The following is an 18736-nucleotide window of genomic DNA, read 5'->3' as shown; positions in this document are numbered from 1 at the left end:
CGGTCCCTGGTACTTACAGATGTTAGAAAATATTAGGAGAGAGAATTACTAAGAATGACTTGTTCTCATGACTAAGAAAACAAATCAATAGACAATACAATCCCGCCCTGACTTTAAACATCCAGTTCTCGATTGGCCTCTGTGTCAGGTGTATCGGTACCTTTTTCAGTGTAAAGAACTTAACCCTTACCGCCTACCTATCATTTATGACAGGGAGGGCATACAGAATTCTCCCCCTGAGTTCAGTCACAATTTGATTAATCCATTATTTTTAACAAGCATCTACGCATAGAAAGCATGTCCCTCGATGCTGAAATGAGTGACCCGAAGCATGAAGGACAAGGAATGTTTAGCATTATCAGGCCAGCTACAAAAGTGCATGCCAACGAACACGCTGTTCCCACTTTCAGGTGATGTGATGAAAATGGGTTCGAACAGTTGTCGATCTCTCAGAAACATAAAAACAAACTTGGGTGTCTAGCCGTTGGCTAACAGAAGTACGGACTGAGTAGATTTATAGATCTAAAGTTTTACAGTGTTTTGTTTTTGAGTGCAGTTATCATCAACAACAAAATCTGTACGTTTTGTAAGTTGCAGTTTCACGATGGCAACTGTGGGGTCAACTTGTATGAGGTGAATTAAATACTACTTCTTTTGTTCATTTTTAACAGTGCAAAATTTGTAATACATAATAATAATATACCTCGCGAGCACTGCCTACACTTGATATCTGTGTTGACTAAGCGAATCATATACAGTTGAAAATATAGAAAAAACATCCAAAAATATTTAATAATTTCCGATTGGGATTTCATGTTGTTAAACAGTGCGATTACACTGTGATAGTCGCTGATTAATGTTTTGAGTTAATCACATGACTTAACTGCAATTAATCACAGCCGCAGTATAAAGTAGCAATAATTTGTATATTTTGGTTAAGATTACCTCGTACTTCTAAAACTGTTGCAGCATGATCCACCAATATAGTGAATGTATTCTCATATATAATATATGACGTAAAAAAATTCCCCTTCACTCCCTATGGGTGTATGTGTCTTCCCTCACCATCGGTCCGTCCACAGAGGCCTGGAGTTTGAGGTTCTCCCGAGTATCTTAGCTGTTCCTAGCACTTCGCATCTGTTCTGGACAGAGAGCTCTGATGTTGTTCTGCGATCTGTTGAGAGCCACCACCCAGCTAGGAGTCACAGCCCAGGGCTCCTAACCTACACTGGACCACTTTGCCTTACACTTCCACATTCCTTTTCTAGTTCCTCTAAGCCCTGGTACTTCTCAGCTTCTCATATTCCTTCTCCTGAATGTTGCTGTCACTTGCACTGCTATATCTATCACCACCGCTGTCTCTGCTTCCTTGTCTATTACGCCACGATGTTCTGTTGATGGCCATACCTGCCTGTCCGTCTGGATCTTGAAGTCCCACAGGAATGCATTGCTCCTTGCCTATTGATCTCCAACAACACTTTCTGCGGAATCTCCCATCTGGTCTTAGGGAGGGTCTAGCCCATACGCTGGCAGATTTCTGTACACAATGCCAGCCACTTGGTTGTGCGCGTTCAGTGTTATGCTGTTCTGCCTGCCATCTTACTTCCTGCCTATGTGTTTGGATGTCGTCTGAGGCCTCTCTGCACGCTGCACCTGGGTCCTCTCTAGTGGGTAGACCCTGCTTCAATTGGATCCTGGTGCTCAGTGGCCGTGTTCCTGTTGCTGCTATATGGCAGTGCCTCAGTGCGGTGCTGTTAGTCCCAGGCCCTTTCACAGCACTGTAGGATTTTCCCAATTACCAGCCCACCGCTCAGCTACTGTTCAGATGGTACATCCCATGAAGGGTTTTGTCTTGACCATGGCACTTCTTCTGCTGTCTTCCCCCATCTGCTGCTTGCCTCAGCTATTCCTAATCAGCAGCTCATCTTTGGTGGCCATTCTTATACTGATTATCCTGATGTTCCGGGTTTCATCCTGGATAGTGGCCTTGAGCGCTCACATTAGACCATCTGGAGCCCCCGACCCTTCTTTCCGGCTGGGTATATACAGTCTGTGTCCATGTGGTGTTGGCTGGGTGAAATCTCACCGGGCATTGTTGAGGAGTACTTCCGGGTTTCACATCGGAGCTCCATAAGTCCTCACTTCTTTGGCCAGCTCACCATACCGGCAGGTATCGAGATGACCGAGAAGGGCGATATCCGTGGATGCTGTGTATCTTTTTCAAGTCCAGCTGAGCTGCTACTCAGGTACCGTCTTATCCTTTCTGGTGCTATACTTTGGATGTTGCTGTCTCCTTGCTTCCCAAATCGTGGTTTCCAAGTGTGACAGTGGGAGACCAATGTACTGTAGCATAGGTCTGTATGTCTGCATAGGCCCGACGCTGGTTCCCTAGATTTCCTATTCTAGTTCTTAACTACCTTATTCCCTCTCATTACTTCAGCTACCATTCCGGCACTCTTCTCTCAAGTCCCGAATCGATCATCGCCGATATCCTCACTTCTGATAGATCCGCGTGCAGGTGATGTTTAGCGAGGTCGATGTCTCGATTCATCTTTAGCATATCAGCGTTGAGGCTGATCCCATTTGTAGTAGGAGGTGCGATGGTTAGTTCCGTACTCCTGAACCTGTTACCCGTATCACAGTGTCCTTGTGATTATCTGGCTGAAGGGGTTTAAGCTATGCAGAAACACAGCGGGGACAGCTGCATCAACTCTTGTATAATGTCTCAGTTAGCCACTGATGCCACATTGTGCAAGTTGCAACTTAGTTGAACTTCTAGTGTCGTTCTACCAGTAGTCCCATTGAATCTTGATGGAGGTCCTTAAGTGTCTCTGTTGACTTTGTAGTACGCGACCAGATGCATTCACAGACCACGCGGTGACTGTCGCATTGGAGTCTATAGGCGTTCTATTTAGTCTCAATGCCAAGCTGTGCATCAGAATTGGTCTGTTCTAGACCTTGAGTCTTGGGTGACTGCTTCTAGTCTATGAAGCAAATCTGGTGTTTTAGCTCCGTTCGTGGTGTAGTTCCCAATGCGCCTTCTGAGTCAGTTGCTCATTGTACTGGCCCATGTGGGTAGTTATTAAGTATAATATATAATATATATATGTGAAAAGCATGATTGGTGTGAGATACCATTGAAATGGTATCTTAAAGAAATTGTCTTTTATTGTGCTATACACTGAGGTTGCTGGTCCTCTTTTCCAAATCAAACCCTCATTCTCTGGGGTAATTTTTCTAATGAGGTCTTAGGAAAGTTCTTGGCAAAGATAGAAAAAAAAATTAGATTTTTTTTGGTCAGACACCATCTCTTCTATTAGAGTTAGTTTTTCTAGAAAGCTTTTCTAGAAAGTTGAGACCCATAATGCCTAACTTGAAAGTACTGGTACCAAGGGCGAGTGGACTAGTTAAAGTTAGCTTTGTTCTCTAAATAAATTTTTAAACTTTTGTTGCTGAATAGCTGGACAGTAATATGTATTCCATGTCTTTCCTGGTCTTCAAAACTTTCTGTGTTATGATTTGAGTTAAGATCTGGATTGTTTGCACTAGGTGTCATTGGTGAGAGAAAAGAACTTATTTTATTTCTAGTTCTATCCCAAACCTACAGAGTACCCTTTTCTAAAGGAAGTGTATATATTTCTGGAGGGCATGATTTTCTTTATTAATCCATGGTAACCTAATGAAGTTTACACTGCAGCAGTTTTCTTGTTCAATACAGACCCAGTGTCTGGCTTGGTAGAGTGCGCACATGCGTGCGCGCGCACACACACACACACACTGCCCCTCCCAAGCCACTTACTGCTTTGAGCTGGCTGGCTTGATAGTACCACAGAACAGCTAACTCACCATGTATAATGTGCCTCTGCAAGTACCTGCACTCACTCTTGGTCTTATCTTATTCTATATACATTCTAACATCATTCTCTATATTCCTGCTAGGATTTTATCTGGGATGATTACAGGAAGATTTTGAAACAAGAGAGAAATCCTTGACAAAATATTCATTTTGACTATGACTGTTCTTCCCAGCCACGAAATTGCATACTTCCCTTAGCATTCCAGATCTTTTTTTCAGTTGTTGTAGTGATTTGACATGTAAATCATTGAGCTCTTCTAGGGTTTTTGAGATTGAATTCCCAGGTATCGTATACAATTTGTTGCCTATTTGTACCTAAATGTTTTCTGTAGGAACAACTTCTCAGAGTCTGGCAAAATCATAGCTAGCATTAAAGATTTGGCATAATTTACTTTAAATCCAGATGCTTTCCTAAAGCCATGGATTTTAGGGTAATATTTGGTTTTTGCTTAAATATTTATAATTACTTTTTAAGATTAAAGACTTTTTAATTTTTGTAGCAAGAACATTCTTTAAAAATCAGTGACTAACCTAGATGTGTTTAAAATGTTCCTTCTCTGTGTATTTACAGCAAAAGACACCATCTGAATCATTCACTGGGCGAGAGAAGAGGTCAAATTCTCAGTCCTACATTGGACGACCTATTCAACTAGACAAGATTTTACTTTCCAAGGTTAAAGTGCCTCACACTTTCGTCATCCACTCCTACACACGCCCAACAGTTTGCCAGTACTGTAAGAAGCTTCTCAAAGGGCTTTTTAGACAGGGCTTGCAGTGTAAAGGTATGTGTGATCAACAATATGCTGATTGCGACATTACAAGTGAAGACCACAGAATTTTTAATAATACTAGTCTTTTCAGGCTGTAATCTGAATTTATTAATAATTATGTGTACTGTAATTTGAATAAAACATAAATATGGCTAAACTTTTCTTGGTTCACTACATTGTTTTAATCTTTTTCTAGCTCAGTGGCTTGAGTATGTGTAGCTCAGTGGTTTGAGCATTGACCTGCTAATTCCAGGGTTGTGAGTTCAATCCTGGAGGGGGCAATTTGGGGATTTGTCCTGCTTTGAGCAGTGGGTTGGAGTAGATGACTCCCTGAAGTCCCTTCCAACCCTAAGAATCTATGTATGTTAACAATTTATATGAATCAAGTGGAAGAACCCTTTCAGGTGCATAAGAACTGAATATGTGAAATATCAATAATAACAGTTCAAAGTATTTACCATGTAGTGTTAGTCGTGTTTCTATTTTGGTTGTGATGATTATAATCCCTCATTGATCAGATAGCTGTTCCTGTCATTAAAGTGTCTTTAAGGCCTCAGTCTTGCAAAGACTCATGCTTAAAGTTAAGGGCCTAAGGATTTGTCTTGATTACAATAAAAGGATGTGGATTTTATGAGAACATGTTAGCTGGCATATTCTGACTAAAGTGTTTTAAAACTCTAACATAGACAAGGAAAGTAGCGTGTTAGCATGTGTTAGCTGGTCAAGTTGGAACTTAGGCTAGGAGTTCAACTTGATGAGCTGGCACATACTAAAATAGTGGGCTTGTGTTCTCTAGAAAAACAGACACCTTTTATCTTAGTGAAGACAACCTTAAATTAGACACAGGTAAGTCCCTCTTGTAATGTTAAGAAGCGTACTCTGAATTCAGCAGTTTAAGGCTATGTCTACACTGTGCACCTTACAACGGCGCAGCTATGCCGCTGCAGCCATGCCATTGTAAGGTGCGCAGTGTAGCCGCTTGTCGTCGCCGGGAGAGAGCTCGTGTAGCGTTGCCAGTGTAGACTAGCCCTTAGGCTGTGTCCACACCGGCGCTTTTTGTCATTAAAACCTTTGTAGTTCAGGGCTGGTTTTTTTCACACCCCTGAGTGACAAAAGTTTTAATGACGAAAGTGCCATTGTAGACAAAACCTAAGGGCTAGTCTACACTGGCAGCGCTAAAGTGCTGACGTGGCAATGCTTTAACGTGGCTTGTGTGGTCACAGCACAGCGCTGGGAAAGAGCTCTCCCAGCATTCTAAAAACCACACCTCCACAAGGGGCGTAGCTCCCAGTACTGGGAGCACTATCTATACTGGCGCTTTACAGCGTTAAAACTTGCGGCGCTCAGGGGGTGTTTTTTCACATCCCTAAGCGAGAAAGTTGCAGCGCTGTAAATTGCCAATGTAGACAAGCCCTCAGTCTAGGGCTTTGTCTAAAGTCAAAGTTATACCAGTTTAACTAAAGATGTGGTTGTAAACTGACTTAAACCAGTGCAAAAACTCTGTGTGGACACTCTCTTACTTTGATATAAACTTGTTTTAGTTAGCTTAACTTGATTCCCTACGGAGTTATGCAAATCAATATAAACCAAGTTTTAAAAGAAATAAGGGTGTCCACACAGGGTTTTGCACTGGTTTAACTCAATCAGTTTTCAAACCAATTTAAAGTTAATCTTATACAATTTACAACATAGAACAAATTTCTCCCAGTCCCTCCTCTTTAGTATATATCTATTCTTTTTTAAGTTAAAGCTGTCTCTACAATTTCTCTTATTCTCAATATCAGTCTCCAGAATTGGAGATAGTGCCCCATTCTGCAGCACCAACTAGTCAGACTGCAACCTGATCTTTAAACCAAGCCCTCGGGTCTTTGCGTGGATAAGGCTAGGACATCACCTCCATTCTGAACAAGCCCCCACCCAGATTGCCATAACTAATACTCCTCCCTTACCCCCCAGGAAAACTTCTAGAGTGTGTATCCTGTGAGTTGCATTGGCATGTGGCCAGCATAGCATTCTCTGGCCGTCTCAGGTTACCATCTCTGTCATTTGATTAATGTGAAGTTAACTTTTATGTGTAGAACTGTAATTGTATCAGTGAAAAAGGGAAATCAACAAAATTATCCTCTTCTTTTTTTTTTTTTTAAATCAGATTGTAGGTTCAATTGTCACAAGCGCTGTGCACCTAAAGTGCCAAATAACTGCCTTGGTGAAGTAGCCATTAATGGAGGTACGTTATCTTAATGACTCTAACTGTCTATGTTTAAACTAACAATTAAAGGAAGGAGGAGTTTTGTAAAGCAATTTGGAGAGAGATTTTTTTCCCATTGCCTTGGCATGGCTTTTGCTTTATAATATTTCTGTTTATGTATTGAAGATGAAGTGTGGGAGGAAACCCCCTGGGGGTTCATATTTCATCTTCATCAAAAGGGGTTCTCCAAGATATTTAGTACCTGTCGATAGGCACAGCTGTACCATATTGGCAGAACAGTGAGCAGGCTATGACCATAAAATGTTTCACTGAGTGTGGGCTGTCAGCAGCAGACATTTTGGTGGGTGTCAGTGGCTGCCAAAAAACTTCCAAACCCCTATGCAATAAAAGAGGGCACTTACCTATCGGAGAAAAAAGCAAATTGTATTTTAGTCTGGGAAGGAACGTGTTTACTGTAGGATAATCTTCCTGAACAGTAATGTATACCTGAAAGAACTGAGAAGACCCTCCAGGAAAAAAATTCTACTCCTTCCTGTTGGCATGATGCTCATTACATCAACTACTTGCCAGAAATTAAAGCTTGAAAATCTGCCCACTTTCCCCTGCATGTGGTGTCAGTTTTGTGTCAGGTGCAGGAATGTAGGGGTAGGCTTGACAGACGACACTGGGGGAAAGGAGGGTGGTTTTAGATTAGTTGCTGATTACTTTGAAAATGTCATTTTCCATGAGATAAAGGAAGAAAAAATGTGGTCAAGTGTTACATTTCCTAATACATGATGTCGGCTTCTCTTCATAACTTACATACAGTACACACAAGGTTTTCATTAAACAATTCCCTCCATTAAACCTTCTTTCTTAATTCTGTGCTTCACTAAACAGATATTGAGAGGAAGAGAAAGATTTTTTTTAAAATAAATGTTGGATAAAATGTCATTAAACTAGGAAAAACTGACATAAAAATGAGACTGTATCATGTTTGTTGCTAGTTGGTGAAGATTTTAAAAAATGGCTAGTGATTTTGAGTGCCCAACTTGAGACAACTTATTAGGGGCCTGATTTTTCAGAAGGTCAGTGCTCAACAATTTCTGTGGTCGGTCTCCTATTAAGTGGGCACCCAAAACCTCTGATCATTTTTTTAAAATGTTGGACAAGATGTATACTTCAGTTCACCATAACCACTCCTGTAATATACCTCTGTTCGGTCAGGGTAACTGGGAATGATGCCCAAGTAAGGAAGAACGTGGCATAATTTTCAAATCCAGGGGCCAAAAATATGCTGTAAATTGTTCATATGTTAATTTTATTGGTGATGTTATTGATTCTTCTCTATAGAGAACTTCCAGTTGCTTTTAAAAAATTAATCTATGCAGCTTTTCCAACCCAACTTCTATTTTGACAGTGCAGATACGTATGAACGCAGAGCTACGTGGGGTAAGAGAGGGACCGTGAGTCACATTGCTATCTGGCTGGGGGTACATAGGGCAGTGCTAAGGAGAAGTGTGGTGTGAAGGAGTTGAGCCACAGGCAGAGAGTGAAACAGGTGCTGTTTTTCAAGAGCTGGGATGAATGACCAAGGCACTCCCTTAGTTGCTTCTTAATCACTGCCTGAAACCACTTGCTTTCCTCGCTGACAGCTGCAGTCCACTTCCAAGTCACTCCAGCCTTTCCCTTTGGAAAAGTACCATTCTGTTTTCACTGACTTCCCTCCTATATGTGTGTCTGGTGCCAAGCCGATGACAGGCACATAGTGCTATCTCTGTGGAAACGACAGAATGAAGCAAGCTTGTCTGAAGCTGCTGCTGGGGAAGGAGGCAGACAGTGTATAGAAGGTGCTGACAGGAAGCCAGTTCTCTCTTCTCCAAGTACAACTCTTGAGAAGCAGGGCTCAGCCATCTGCAGCTCCTGTCCCCCTATATAGTATCTGCTTAACGTTGCTTTCCCCCGGTACCTAGTGAGTTCTCCATCACCTGTCCACTCCCAGCACTAGAACTCTGTGTGCTGCATCCTAGATGCAGGAATGTAGGGTCCTAGTACAACAGGAAGTTTCATCCTTATATCTCATTGTATTTATTTAAATAGGGCCTTGGATAGGTGTCTTTCTAATACTTTAAATCTAAATAAATAAATAAAAATAAAAATGTCACTCTGCCCATCTGCTCTGTGATGCTTCCCCCAGAATAGCAATTGAAGGCTGGAGCTATGAAATTCAAAGTATGATTTCATTAATAAACAAATTGAACACTGAATGTGAGAGATTATTTTTAACCACTTGTGGTTTTATTATACATAAAAATTAAAAATGTTTAAGTGTTGGGGGAAAAACAGAGCCCCAGATCTTAATGTGCCATCCATGGCCATATGGTTACATCTGCCAAAGATGGGGTATAATGTGTTCCTTGCACAGCCACATATAAATGATTAGAATCCAAACTGTATTAAACTATAGCCTATGAGTTGAATGGTTAACATACCTAATTGTATGCCACAGGGACCTTTTCTTCTCTCTCTTCTCCTCCAGCCCCTTGCCATCTGTGTGAAGTTGATTGACAGGAAAAGCTTTCATGTTCTCTTTCTTCACTGGGCATCCTTTACTGTCAGACTGACTTTATTTTTATTACCTGACATTTGAGAAGAACCTCCCCCATAGATGAGTGGGTCGTTGAGAACCCGCAGAGTCTTCCAGATGGTATTTCCCTGTCTCAGATTGCTACATGGCTAGCTGAGTGGGAACAACTACAGTGCTAAAAAATGACAGGGAATACCCCCAAAAAATCTAATGCTGTCTTTCCTACCTGTCAGCACTACAGGTTTTGGGTGGTTGAATCATAGCCTGTGTAGCATCAGGGTTAAAATAGGCCAAAATAATTTGCTTGTGCTAAAGAGATATAGGGATATTATATATAATACATGTTATTTCTTGTTTTAATCTCACTTAGGCAACTCATATCTTGAAGTGAAGAAGAAAGTTCAACACCATGTTAGGAGAAACAAATATAAACACACTATGAAATTTAAATTACTGCTGAAGGAGCACATAACGTAACAGAATCAAACTGGCTGCAGCTAGAGATTGAGTCTAGTTTTAGCAACCACTAAGGAGATGCAATCTGTGCCTCATCTTAATACTTGAAAGAAGGGGGAACCTAATCACTGGTGAATTCAGCCTTGGTTTCACCTATCCCTGTCTTTGTTTCACCTCTACACACTCCACATCCATCCTGAGATTAATCCATTTTGCAATGCTGTCTTATAATGGAACTGTTGAGATCAATCTACTATTTTCATGTTAAACACGGGCACCTTCTTTTCAATTAGGGTGACCAGACAGCAAGTGTGAAAAATCGGGACGGGGTGGTGGGTAATAGGAGCCTGTATAAGAAAAAGACCCAAAAATCAGGATTGTCTCTGCAAAATGGGGACATCTGGTCACCCTATGTTCAATATTACGCATTAACATGCCATTCTTTGCAACTTCTATGGAAAGGGGGGAAAAGTGGTGACACGAGGGTGATATTTTCCTTTTAGTTAATATATAGTCCAACACATAGTGGCAGGATGTAAGATGCAGGCAGGAACAACATACACTGAACGGCACAACCAAGTGGCTGGCATTGTGTACAGGAACATCTGCACAGCGTATGGGCTAGACCCTCCCAAGACCAGATGGGAGATTCCGCAGAAGGTTGTGGAGAATAGCAGGGCTAAGATTCTGTGGGACTTCCAGATCCAACGGACAGGCATGGTCTGGCCAATCACCAGACATGTATGGTAATAGACAGGAGGCAGAAGACAGCGGTTGTTGATAGATATATGCCAGTGCGCCAGTGACAGCACATCAGGGAAGAAGGAAATATGAGAAGTGGAGAAGTACAGGCCTGAAAAGATGAATAGCAGAGGAATGTGGAAAGTGAGGCCCAAGTCGGTCCAGGTGGTAGGAGCTCGGGGCTTGTGATTCCTAAGCTGGACTAGTGAGTGGCTCCAAAAGATCCAGAACAACTCGAGCTCTCTGTCCAGAGAGTGCCAGTGTAGGAAAACAGCTAGAATACTGCGCCGAACCCTCAACTCCAGTGCCTTGGTAGAGGAACCCGGGAGGTTGAGGAAGACACATACCACCCATAGGGGATGAGAGGGAATTTTTTTTTGATACTATATATATATATAGTGCCTAGTGGATAACTTCACTGGAGTTTATTTTTTAATAGCTGTATGTACAAACAGAAATTGCTAGGTTTGAAATTCCTGCTCTCAACCTATACTACACATCAGTTGCACCCCTTGGACTTGCCAACAACTATCTAAGGCATGGTGCACATCATTTCAAGGCTTCATAGAAAATCTGCAAGAATTATTAGAGGGCTGAAGCCTAGGATACAGAGTTTAACAAAGCCCATAGATTAAAAATGCTGCTTGACTTTTGACAGTTTTAACAGAAGATCAAGTAAACTCACTTAGAAAAAGTTAGATGCCTGCCAAGTCACCCAGGGCTCCTGATGATAATGGCATCCTTAGAATACTGTCATAGGAGTTATATAGAGGAGTATCTGAGCCTCTAGCTATTATCTTTGGAAGTCATGGGAGACGGGAGAGATTCCAGAAGACTGGAAAGGGCAAATATTAGTGCCATCTATAAAAGTGAAATAAAACAACCCAGAACTACTAGACCAGTTGTTACTTTCGTGCCAGGGAAGGATAATGGAGCAAGTAATTAAAGAAATCATCTGAAACACGTGGGAGGTGTAAGGTGATAGGGAATAGCCAGCCTACATGGATTTGTAAGAACAAATCGTGTCAACCAATTCTGATAGCTTTCTTTGATAGGATAACGGTCTTGTGGTAAGGGAGGGCGTGGATGTGGTAGACTTGTTAATGGCATCTGATATGGTCTTGATGATACCTTTCAGTACTTAGGCAAATACAATTTAGATGGGGCTACTTAAGGTGGAGGGCATAACTGCTGGATAAACCGTATCAAGTTGTAGTTATTAATGGTTGCCAATCCTGCTGGAAAGATATAACAAGTGGGTTGCACCAGGGGTCGTTGGGCCGGCTCTGTTCATATACTCATCAACGGTATCTTAGATGTTGGCATAGAAAGTATGCTTCTTAAGTTTGCAGCCGATACCAAACTGGGAGGATGCAACTGCTTTGCGAGGACCAGGGTCAAAATTCAAAATGATCTGGACAAATTGGAGAGAAATGGTCTGAGATAAACTGGATGAAGTTCATAAAGACAAAAGCAAAGTGCTCCACTAAGGGAAGGAACATATCAGTTTCACACATAGGGAAGGAAGAGACTGTCTAGGAAGGAGTATGGCAGAAAGAGATCTAGGGGTTCATAGTGGACCACAAGCTAAATATGAGTCAATCAGTGTGATTACTATGTGTGTTGCAAAAAAAAGCAAATGTGATTCTGGATCGATTAACAGGTGTGTTGTAAAACAATACACGAGAAGTCATTCTTCCACTCTACTCTGCGCTGGTTAGGCCTCATCTGGAGTTTTTGTGTCCAGTTCTGGAAACTGTATGTCAGGAAGATGTGGAGAATTGGAGAGGTCCAGGGAAGAGCAACAAGAATGATTAAAGGTCTTGACAACATGACTATGATGAGGAAGGCTGAAAGAATTGAGTTTATTTAGTTTGGAAAAGAGAAGACTGAGAGGGGACATGATAGCATTTTTCAGGTATCTAAAAGGGTGTCATCACGAGGAAGAGAAACTTGTTCACTTAGCTCTTAATTGATGAACAAGAAGCAATGGGCTTAAACTGCAGCAAGGGAGGTTTAGGTTGGACATTAGGAAAAACTTCTTAACTGTCAGGGTAGTTAAACACTGGAATAAATTGCCTAGGGAGGTTGTGGAATCTCCCTCTCTGGAGATATTTAAGAGTAGGTTAGATAAATGTCTATCAGGGATGGTCTAGACAGTATTTGGTCCTGCCATGAAGGCAGGGGACTGGACTCGATGACTTCTCGAGGTCCCTTCCAGTCCTAGAGACTATTAATCTATGAATTTCACATTTTCTTTCTGAAAGTATTGCATTTTGACAGGTTTGGGGTTCTGGATAGTGATTCCCAATAACTAGTTAAACTTCATACTTAGTCAGTGTAATAGGCTTACTTTTGTGGCAGAGATGGGCTAGAGGCTGTAGTGATCAGATGGGGACCTGAACTTTCCCTAAGTCCATGGTTTTGATATGACCTATCTCTGCTATTTTTATGTAATTTTGAAAACCATGTTCCAGATTTGCTTAGTCCTGGTGCTGAGTCAGATGTGGTCATGGAAGAAGGAAGTGATGACAATGACAGTGAAAGAAATAGTGGTCTTATGGATGACATGGATGAGTCTATGGCTCATGATTCTGAGATGTCAATGACAGGATGCCACAGTGACAATGGGGAAATGCAAGATCCCGATCCTGACCATGATGATTCTAACAGAATGATTAGGTGAGCCGGGTAGCACAACCTTTACTGCCATATCTTATTGCACCTATTATGTCTTTAGTTGAGTCAAAAACTTGAAAAATCTGCAGATAATTCTGATTCCTTAAGAGAATGGATTCTCAAATAACTCTTGCAGCTGCTTCACTGGATACATTTATAAGGGATTTGAGAGAGGACTATATATAACTGTCTTGTAGATAAAGCAGCAGCAAATTGAAAAGAAAACAAGCATCCTAGGTCTGTTTGGTTATGGAGTAAAACAAGAATATTCTTTTTTTAGACTTTGATTTTTACTTTTTTCCTGCTATTTTCTAAACGTAGTGTTAGAATATTTGTGGTTTCAACTGAATGGTTCTCTGACCCGCTCTTGAGATGTAATTACACACCTCTCCAATGGGAATGAAAAATGATTTAGCACATTTAGTTGTGTGCTTGTTTCTCAAAATCAGGACCAGTAAGGGGCTCATCAGATTCCTCAAGTTGGGGTGGTCACTGAAAATTGGAGATGGTATACCACACACACACTGGCAAATCAGCTAGTAACAGTAAATGTAGAAACGTGACATACTGTTTCTGTTTTCATCTGTTTTCTCTAAAATTGTCTAATTTTTAAGAATTTTTTATTGATTTTTAAGCCCTTCAACAAGCAACAATATTCCGCTAATGAGAGTGGTGCAATCTGTCAAGCACACAAAAAGAAAAAGTAGCACAGTAATGAAGGAGGGATGGATGGTTCACTATACCAGCAAGGACACACTGGTAAGAAAGAATGTTAACAAAGACATCTCTTACTACATATAATTTATAATACTGAAGGACCTGATCCTGCAAATAAGTTACACACTTTGTTCACAAAAATAGTACCATTGACTTCAAAGCTACTCAGTGTCTGCAGGATCGGGGCCTAACGTTGTAACTATTGTATATCTAAGGTCTAATACCAAAGTCTGAAGCACATGTAACAAATATTCACTCCTCCAGGAGAGAATTAGTTAGAGCACAAAACAAATCTAAAGGTGTCAGATTTACTGTGGCAAGAAGAATATGAAGAAATTTGAAAAAAAATCTAAGAAAACAAAATCAATATATCTCTCTATTACCTGAGATGTTCTGAAAAATAGCTTTAACTTCTGACTGTCATTTCTTAGCTAGACATAAAGGAAAGTCAGGGCTTTTGTAAAACTGAAAATTACACTGTCTGAAGCAAGAACATCCACGGCTACTAAGAGGGACATGGAAAACTTGGAGGGGGGAAAATATTATTTTCCTTCGTAACTGCTGAATCAAGGATAAGACGTTCAGTTTTGTGTGGCATGCTGAAATGAAACACTAGAGATCATGCTCGCTTCAGATGGAATGTTGAGTAATTTTAGCAGCAAACTCTATTGAGCATTATGCAGATTGAATGGATCTGAACAGATTTTCAAGGAGACAGAAAAAGGCACCTCTGTGAACCCAAGACTACTCCCCTAACAAAGAGAGTCCTCCTGCAAATCATTTAATACAAATCCCTTCACCTAACCACTGTAGAGTTAAATAAAACTTTTGCAAAAGTGAATGTTAATAACAATATCTTGTTCATTTACTTTAAAAAAGCTGTTAAGAAATTATTTTATTATTTTTTATTATAGAGGAAAAGACACTACTGGAGGCTAGACAGCAAATGCATTACACTCTTTCAAAATGATACTGGAAGCAAATATTACAAGGTAAAGATCAATTCTGATATTTATGCAGGACTTTTCAATCTTTTCCAGTACTGACATATAATGATCAAGAATTGGAGTGAATAGTTGAGTTAGTTAATACTTATTTGTACTACACTAGTGGTAAATCTTTGAACTACACTGTTCAGTATTTGTTTTCATCATTGAACTTAAATACATTTACCTTTACCTTGTCTGTCACAAGCAAAAAACAATCAAATTTAATGTTACAATGGCCAGCATAATACTCATGCTGTCAGAATGATAATATTTTTACTGTTGGTGAGAGATTCAGACTCTGCTGAAAAACCCATTTAGGAAATGATCTGTGAACAGAGGGTTCATTTTCTAACACTCCCATCATTCATAATATAAAACCTATCTAAATTATTGTGTATATGGAGGGGAATGTTTTAATTTTGTCCATTGGGCCATTAGTGTTCTGATTTAGACTTGTAATAGGTATGGCTTTTGTTCTCACGTATCCCTTGTTACAAAGGTAGTTGAAGCCTTTGGACATCATGGAAATATAAATGTTAAATAATAAAGAATGTTTTAAAGTTTTTGTTGTCATCTTGGACCATTTGGGCCCTGATTCAGGAAAGCACTTAAGCATGTGCGTAACTTTAAATAGGTCCCATTGAAGTTAATGGTCATTAAACACAGGCTCATGTATTGTTGTGAATGGGGCCTTAATTTGTGTCCTCTCTCTCACTTCAAAGCAGCTGAATCCTCCTACACAAATACCTTACTTCTGGCAAGAAAGGGCAGGGGTCCTGGAACAATTTGGTTCAATGGCTCTTAGCACCCCTATTATACAAACTGTGAACCTTGTATATGATGGAAACCACTTCAAGCCAGGGAGTGCTGCAGCACCCTGTGCACCCCTAATTCCAACACCTATGAGAAAGGTGGCAATTACTTTTCTAATGGTGGTCTGCTTATGTATGGAGCAGCCCCACTCATACCTGCCTGACATTGCCCACTTCATCTCTGTGATGAATTCACAATTATTTAAAAGCGCTACTTGGTCTTGCAAAGGACCACTTGCAGTGGCCTCCCAAACAGACCTGTGCATTGTGAAGTCCAAGTTACAAAGTTAGTCTCTACATTCATTTATAAAAACACATTGCTTTTAGTTACACAACCACAATTAAATTAAATGTGGTCCATGTTTTAGTCTTATTTGACAATATGTTGATAGATCTGTTTGAAAAAAAGGAAATATCTTCTCTCCTCAGGAAATTCCATTATCTGAAATTTTGTCCCTGGAACCTGCAAAAAACTTCACTTTACTGTCGCAAGAAGCCAATCCCCATTGCTTTGAAATAACCACAGCAAATGTAGTTTATTATGTTGGAGAAAACCTAGAAAACCTCTCAAGTGTACCACTGAATAACAGTGTTCTCACCAGTGGCATTGGTCTGGATGTTGCGAGAATGTGGGAGATGGCAATTCAGCATGCTCTGATGCCTGTCATTCCTAAAGGGGCTTCAGTTGGATCAGGACCCAGCCTGCACAGTAAGTTGATTTACCCAATTCCATCTTTACATAAAGGCAGTGGATTAAAATATATATGGACCAGATCTTCCATTGGTATAAGTGAACATAGTTCCGCTGATGTCAACAAGGTTGTGCCCATGTACTCCTGTGGAGGAGCTGGCCATCCATGTATTTTAAGCCATTTGTCGTTTCTCACTGGAACATTTTGGGCTAAGTTTTGCATGAGTGTATGCATATTCAATATACATATTTATTAGCAAGCAAAATAATGTACAAGAAACTTTAGAGCTTGTCCTAAAGTAGTGCATCATCTTCCTCATAACTGGAGTTACTGACATGACTACTGACCATATTCAGACTAGGGCACATAGTGTCCTAAGGGAGCCTAAGCACCAGAAGGCTGCACACGTTGTTTGCACTTGGGGGAAGAGGCCAACGCAAGACCAACAAGAGTAAAGAAGGTTATGCAACTTTGGGTTGCTAGAGAGCCTGTGATTGAGTTCTCAGTTCCTTTTGTCCCACTTTTCTGATTGTGGGTTCCCTCCTTTTCCCCTCAAGTGGAGTTATGCAGCAGTTTGTATGAGATGGGATGGGAACCAAGGGATGGAGAGGATGGGACAAGAGCTGGGTCATAGGAGTTTCATTTGTTTTTTGAAAAAAACTATATTTCAAGGAAGGCCAGGAAATATTCCACTCTCAATTCTGGGTTATTTAGAGCAATAGTGAGGTGTAGGCTTTTCCTCTGATCATTGATACCTCCTGTTGGAGGGCTTGCTGGTGGGCAGGGCCACATAAAGGCACTCACTCAGCTCCACATGGAGCCCCCTGTAGTCCTGCCTATTCTTGTGGTAATAGTTGCTCTCCTGCCAACATAAACATCTGCTGAGTTGGTAGGGGGCCCATCACTACTTCGCTGTCGACTAGATAGAGTTTCCTCCACTTTCTAGATCACTGGTCTGTGAACAACACAAAGCTCTACTTACACTTCACCACATATGACTTATACAACTACCACCCTGTGATGGGGCAAGGCCAGATGGCTACAGTAAAGTACTGAGAAACAGGTATGTTAGCTCCAGGCTAAACAAATCCCTAGGACCATGGTAACCAAATGGCAGTTGCTCCAGGTTAATCAAGGCACCTGGAGCCAATTAAGACCTTTCTAGAAGGCAGTGGAGATAGCTACTTTAATTAGAACACCTGCAGCCAATCAGGGCAGGCTAATCAGGGCACCTGGGTTTAAAAAGGAGCTCACCCCAGTCAGGCAGGGAGGAGCCAGAGGAGAAGGAGTGCGAGTGAGGAGCTGGGAGCAAGAAGGCAAGGAGCTGAGAGTGAGAGAGTGTACTGCTGGAGGATTTAGGAGACAAGCATTATCAGACATCAGGAGGAAGATCCTGTGGTGAGGATAAAGAAGGTGTTTGGAGGAGGCCATGGGGAAGTAGCCCAGGGAGTTGTAGCTGTCATGCAGCTGTTACAGGAGGTACTATAGACAGCTGCAATCCACAGGGCCCTGGGCTGGAACCCGGAGTAGAGGGCTGGCCCGGGTTCCCCCCAAACCTCCCAACTCCTGATCAGACACAGGAGGAGTTGACCCAGACTGTGGGGAAGATCACTGAGGTGAGCAAATCTGCCAAGAAGCGCAGGACCCACCAAGGTAGAGGAGGAACTTTGTCACACACCCAGATGGCCCAGTGCTGGGACAAAATCAATTCATGGATTAAGAAGAGAAGATTGAAGCTGAACCCAAGCAAGACAGCTATAGTGCAATCTCCTTTGGTTGAAAGCAAACTTGCCCAATTGGTCAATTCAGTATGCCGTTTAGGAGTGCTCTTGAACTCCTCACTCGTGCTAAGCTCTCACCTAGCAGCATCAGTGAGTAGCATTTTCTGTGCTCTCTGACTGACTAGAAGACGCCATGCCATCCTTGCGTAAGATGATCTCACCTCAGTTATACACACCTTTGTCACTCCCCATCAATATTATATTAATGTGGTATACCTGGGCATAACACCTCCAGCCCTTAGGAAACTCCAGCTCATACAAAACACTGCAGCGTATTTCCTCAGCAATACCAGCACATCAATAAGCACATCACACCTGTCCTCTGCTCTCTTCACTGGCTTCCCATACAATTTAGGGTTAAGTTCAAGGTCTCAGTCCTTGTTTTCAGGATGTTCAATGGCCTGGGCCCAGTATATCTAAAAGATCGCCTAAAGTCTAGGATGAAGATATTGCTCACAGCTCCACTCC

At 41.4% G+C, this 18736-nt stretch overlaps 1 protein-coding gene across 1 annotated transcript in view; it reads left to right on the top strand.

Moving 5' to 3' along the window:
* The window catches only part of PRKD1 (protein kinase D1), a 324397-nt gene that overhangs the window by 275883 nt on the left and 29778 nt on the right, over nucleotides 1-18736 (top strand). Inside the window, exons 7-12 of the mRNA XM_032796642.2 lie at nucleotides 4428-4638; nucleotides 6776-6853; nucleotides 13076-13280; nucleotides 13913-14036; nucleotides 14909-14986; nucleotides 16225-16504. Of these exons, the coding sequence (XP_032652533.1) occupies nucleotides 4428-4638; nucleotides 6776-6853; nucleotides 13076-13280; nucleotides 13913-14036; nucleotides 14909-14986; nucleotides 16225-16504 (976 nt within the window). The remainder of the gene's footprint in view (nucleotides 1-4427; nucleotides 4639-6775; nucleotides 6854-13075; nucleotides 13281-13912; nucleotides 14037-14908; nucleotides 14987-16224; nucleotides 16505-18736) is intronic.

The sequence above is a fragment of the Chelonoidis abingdonii genome, chromosome 4 (genome assembly GCF_003597395.2).
Source record: "Chelonoidis abingdonii isolate Lonesome George chromosome 4, CheloAbing_2.0, whole genome shotgun sequence".
Lineage (NCBI taxonomy): Eukaryota > Metazoa > Chordata > Testudines > Testudinidae > Chelonoidis > Chelonoidis abingdonii.
The sequence above is the reverse complement of the archived record's forward strand: the minus strand, read 5'-3'. Positions and strand labels throughout refer to the sequence as shown.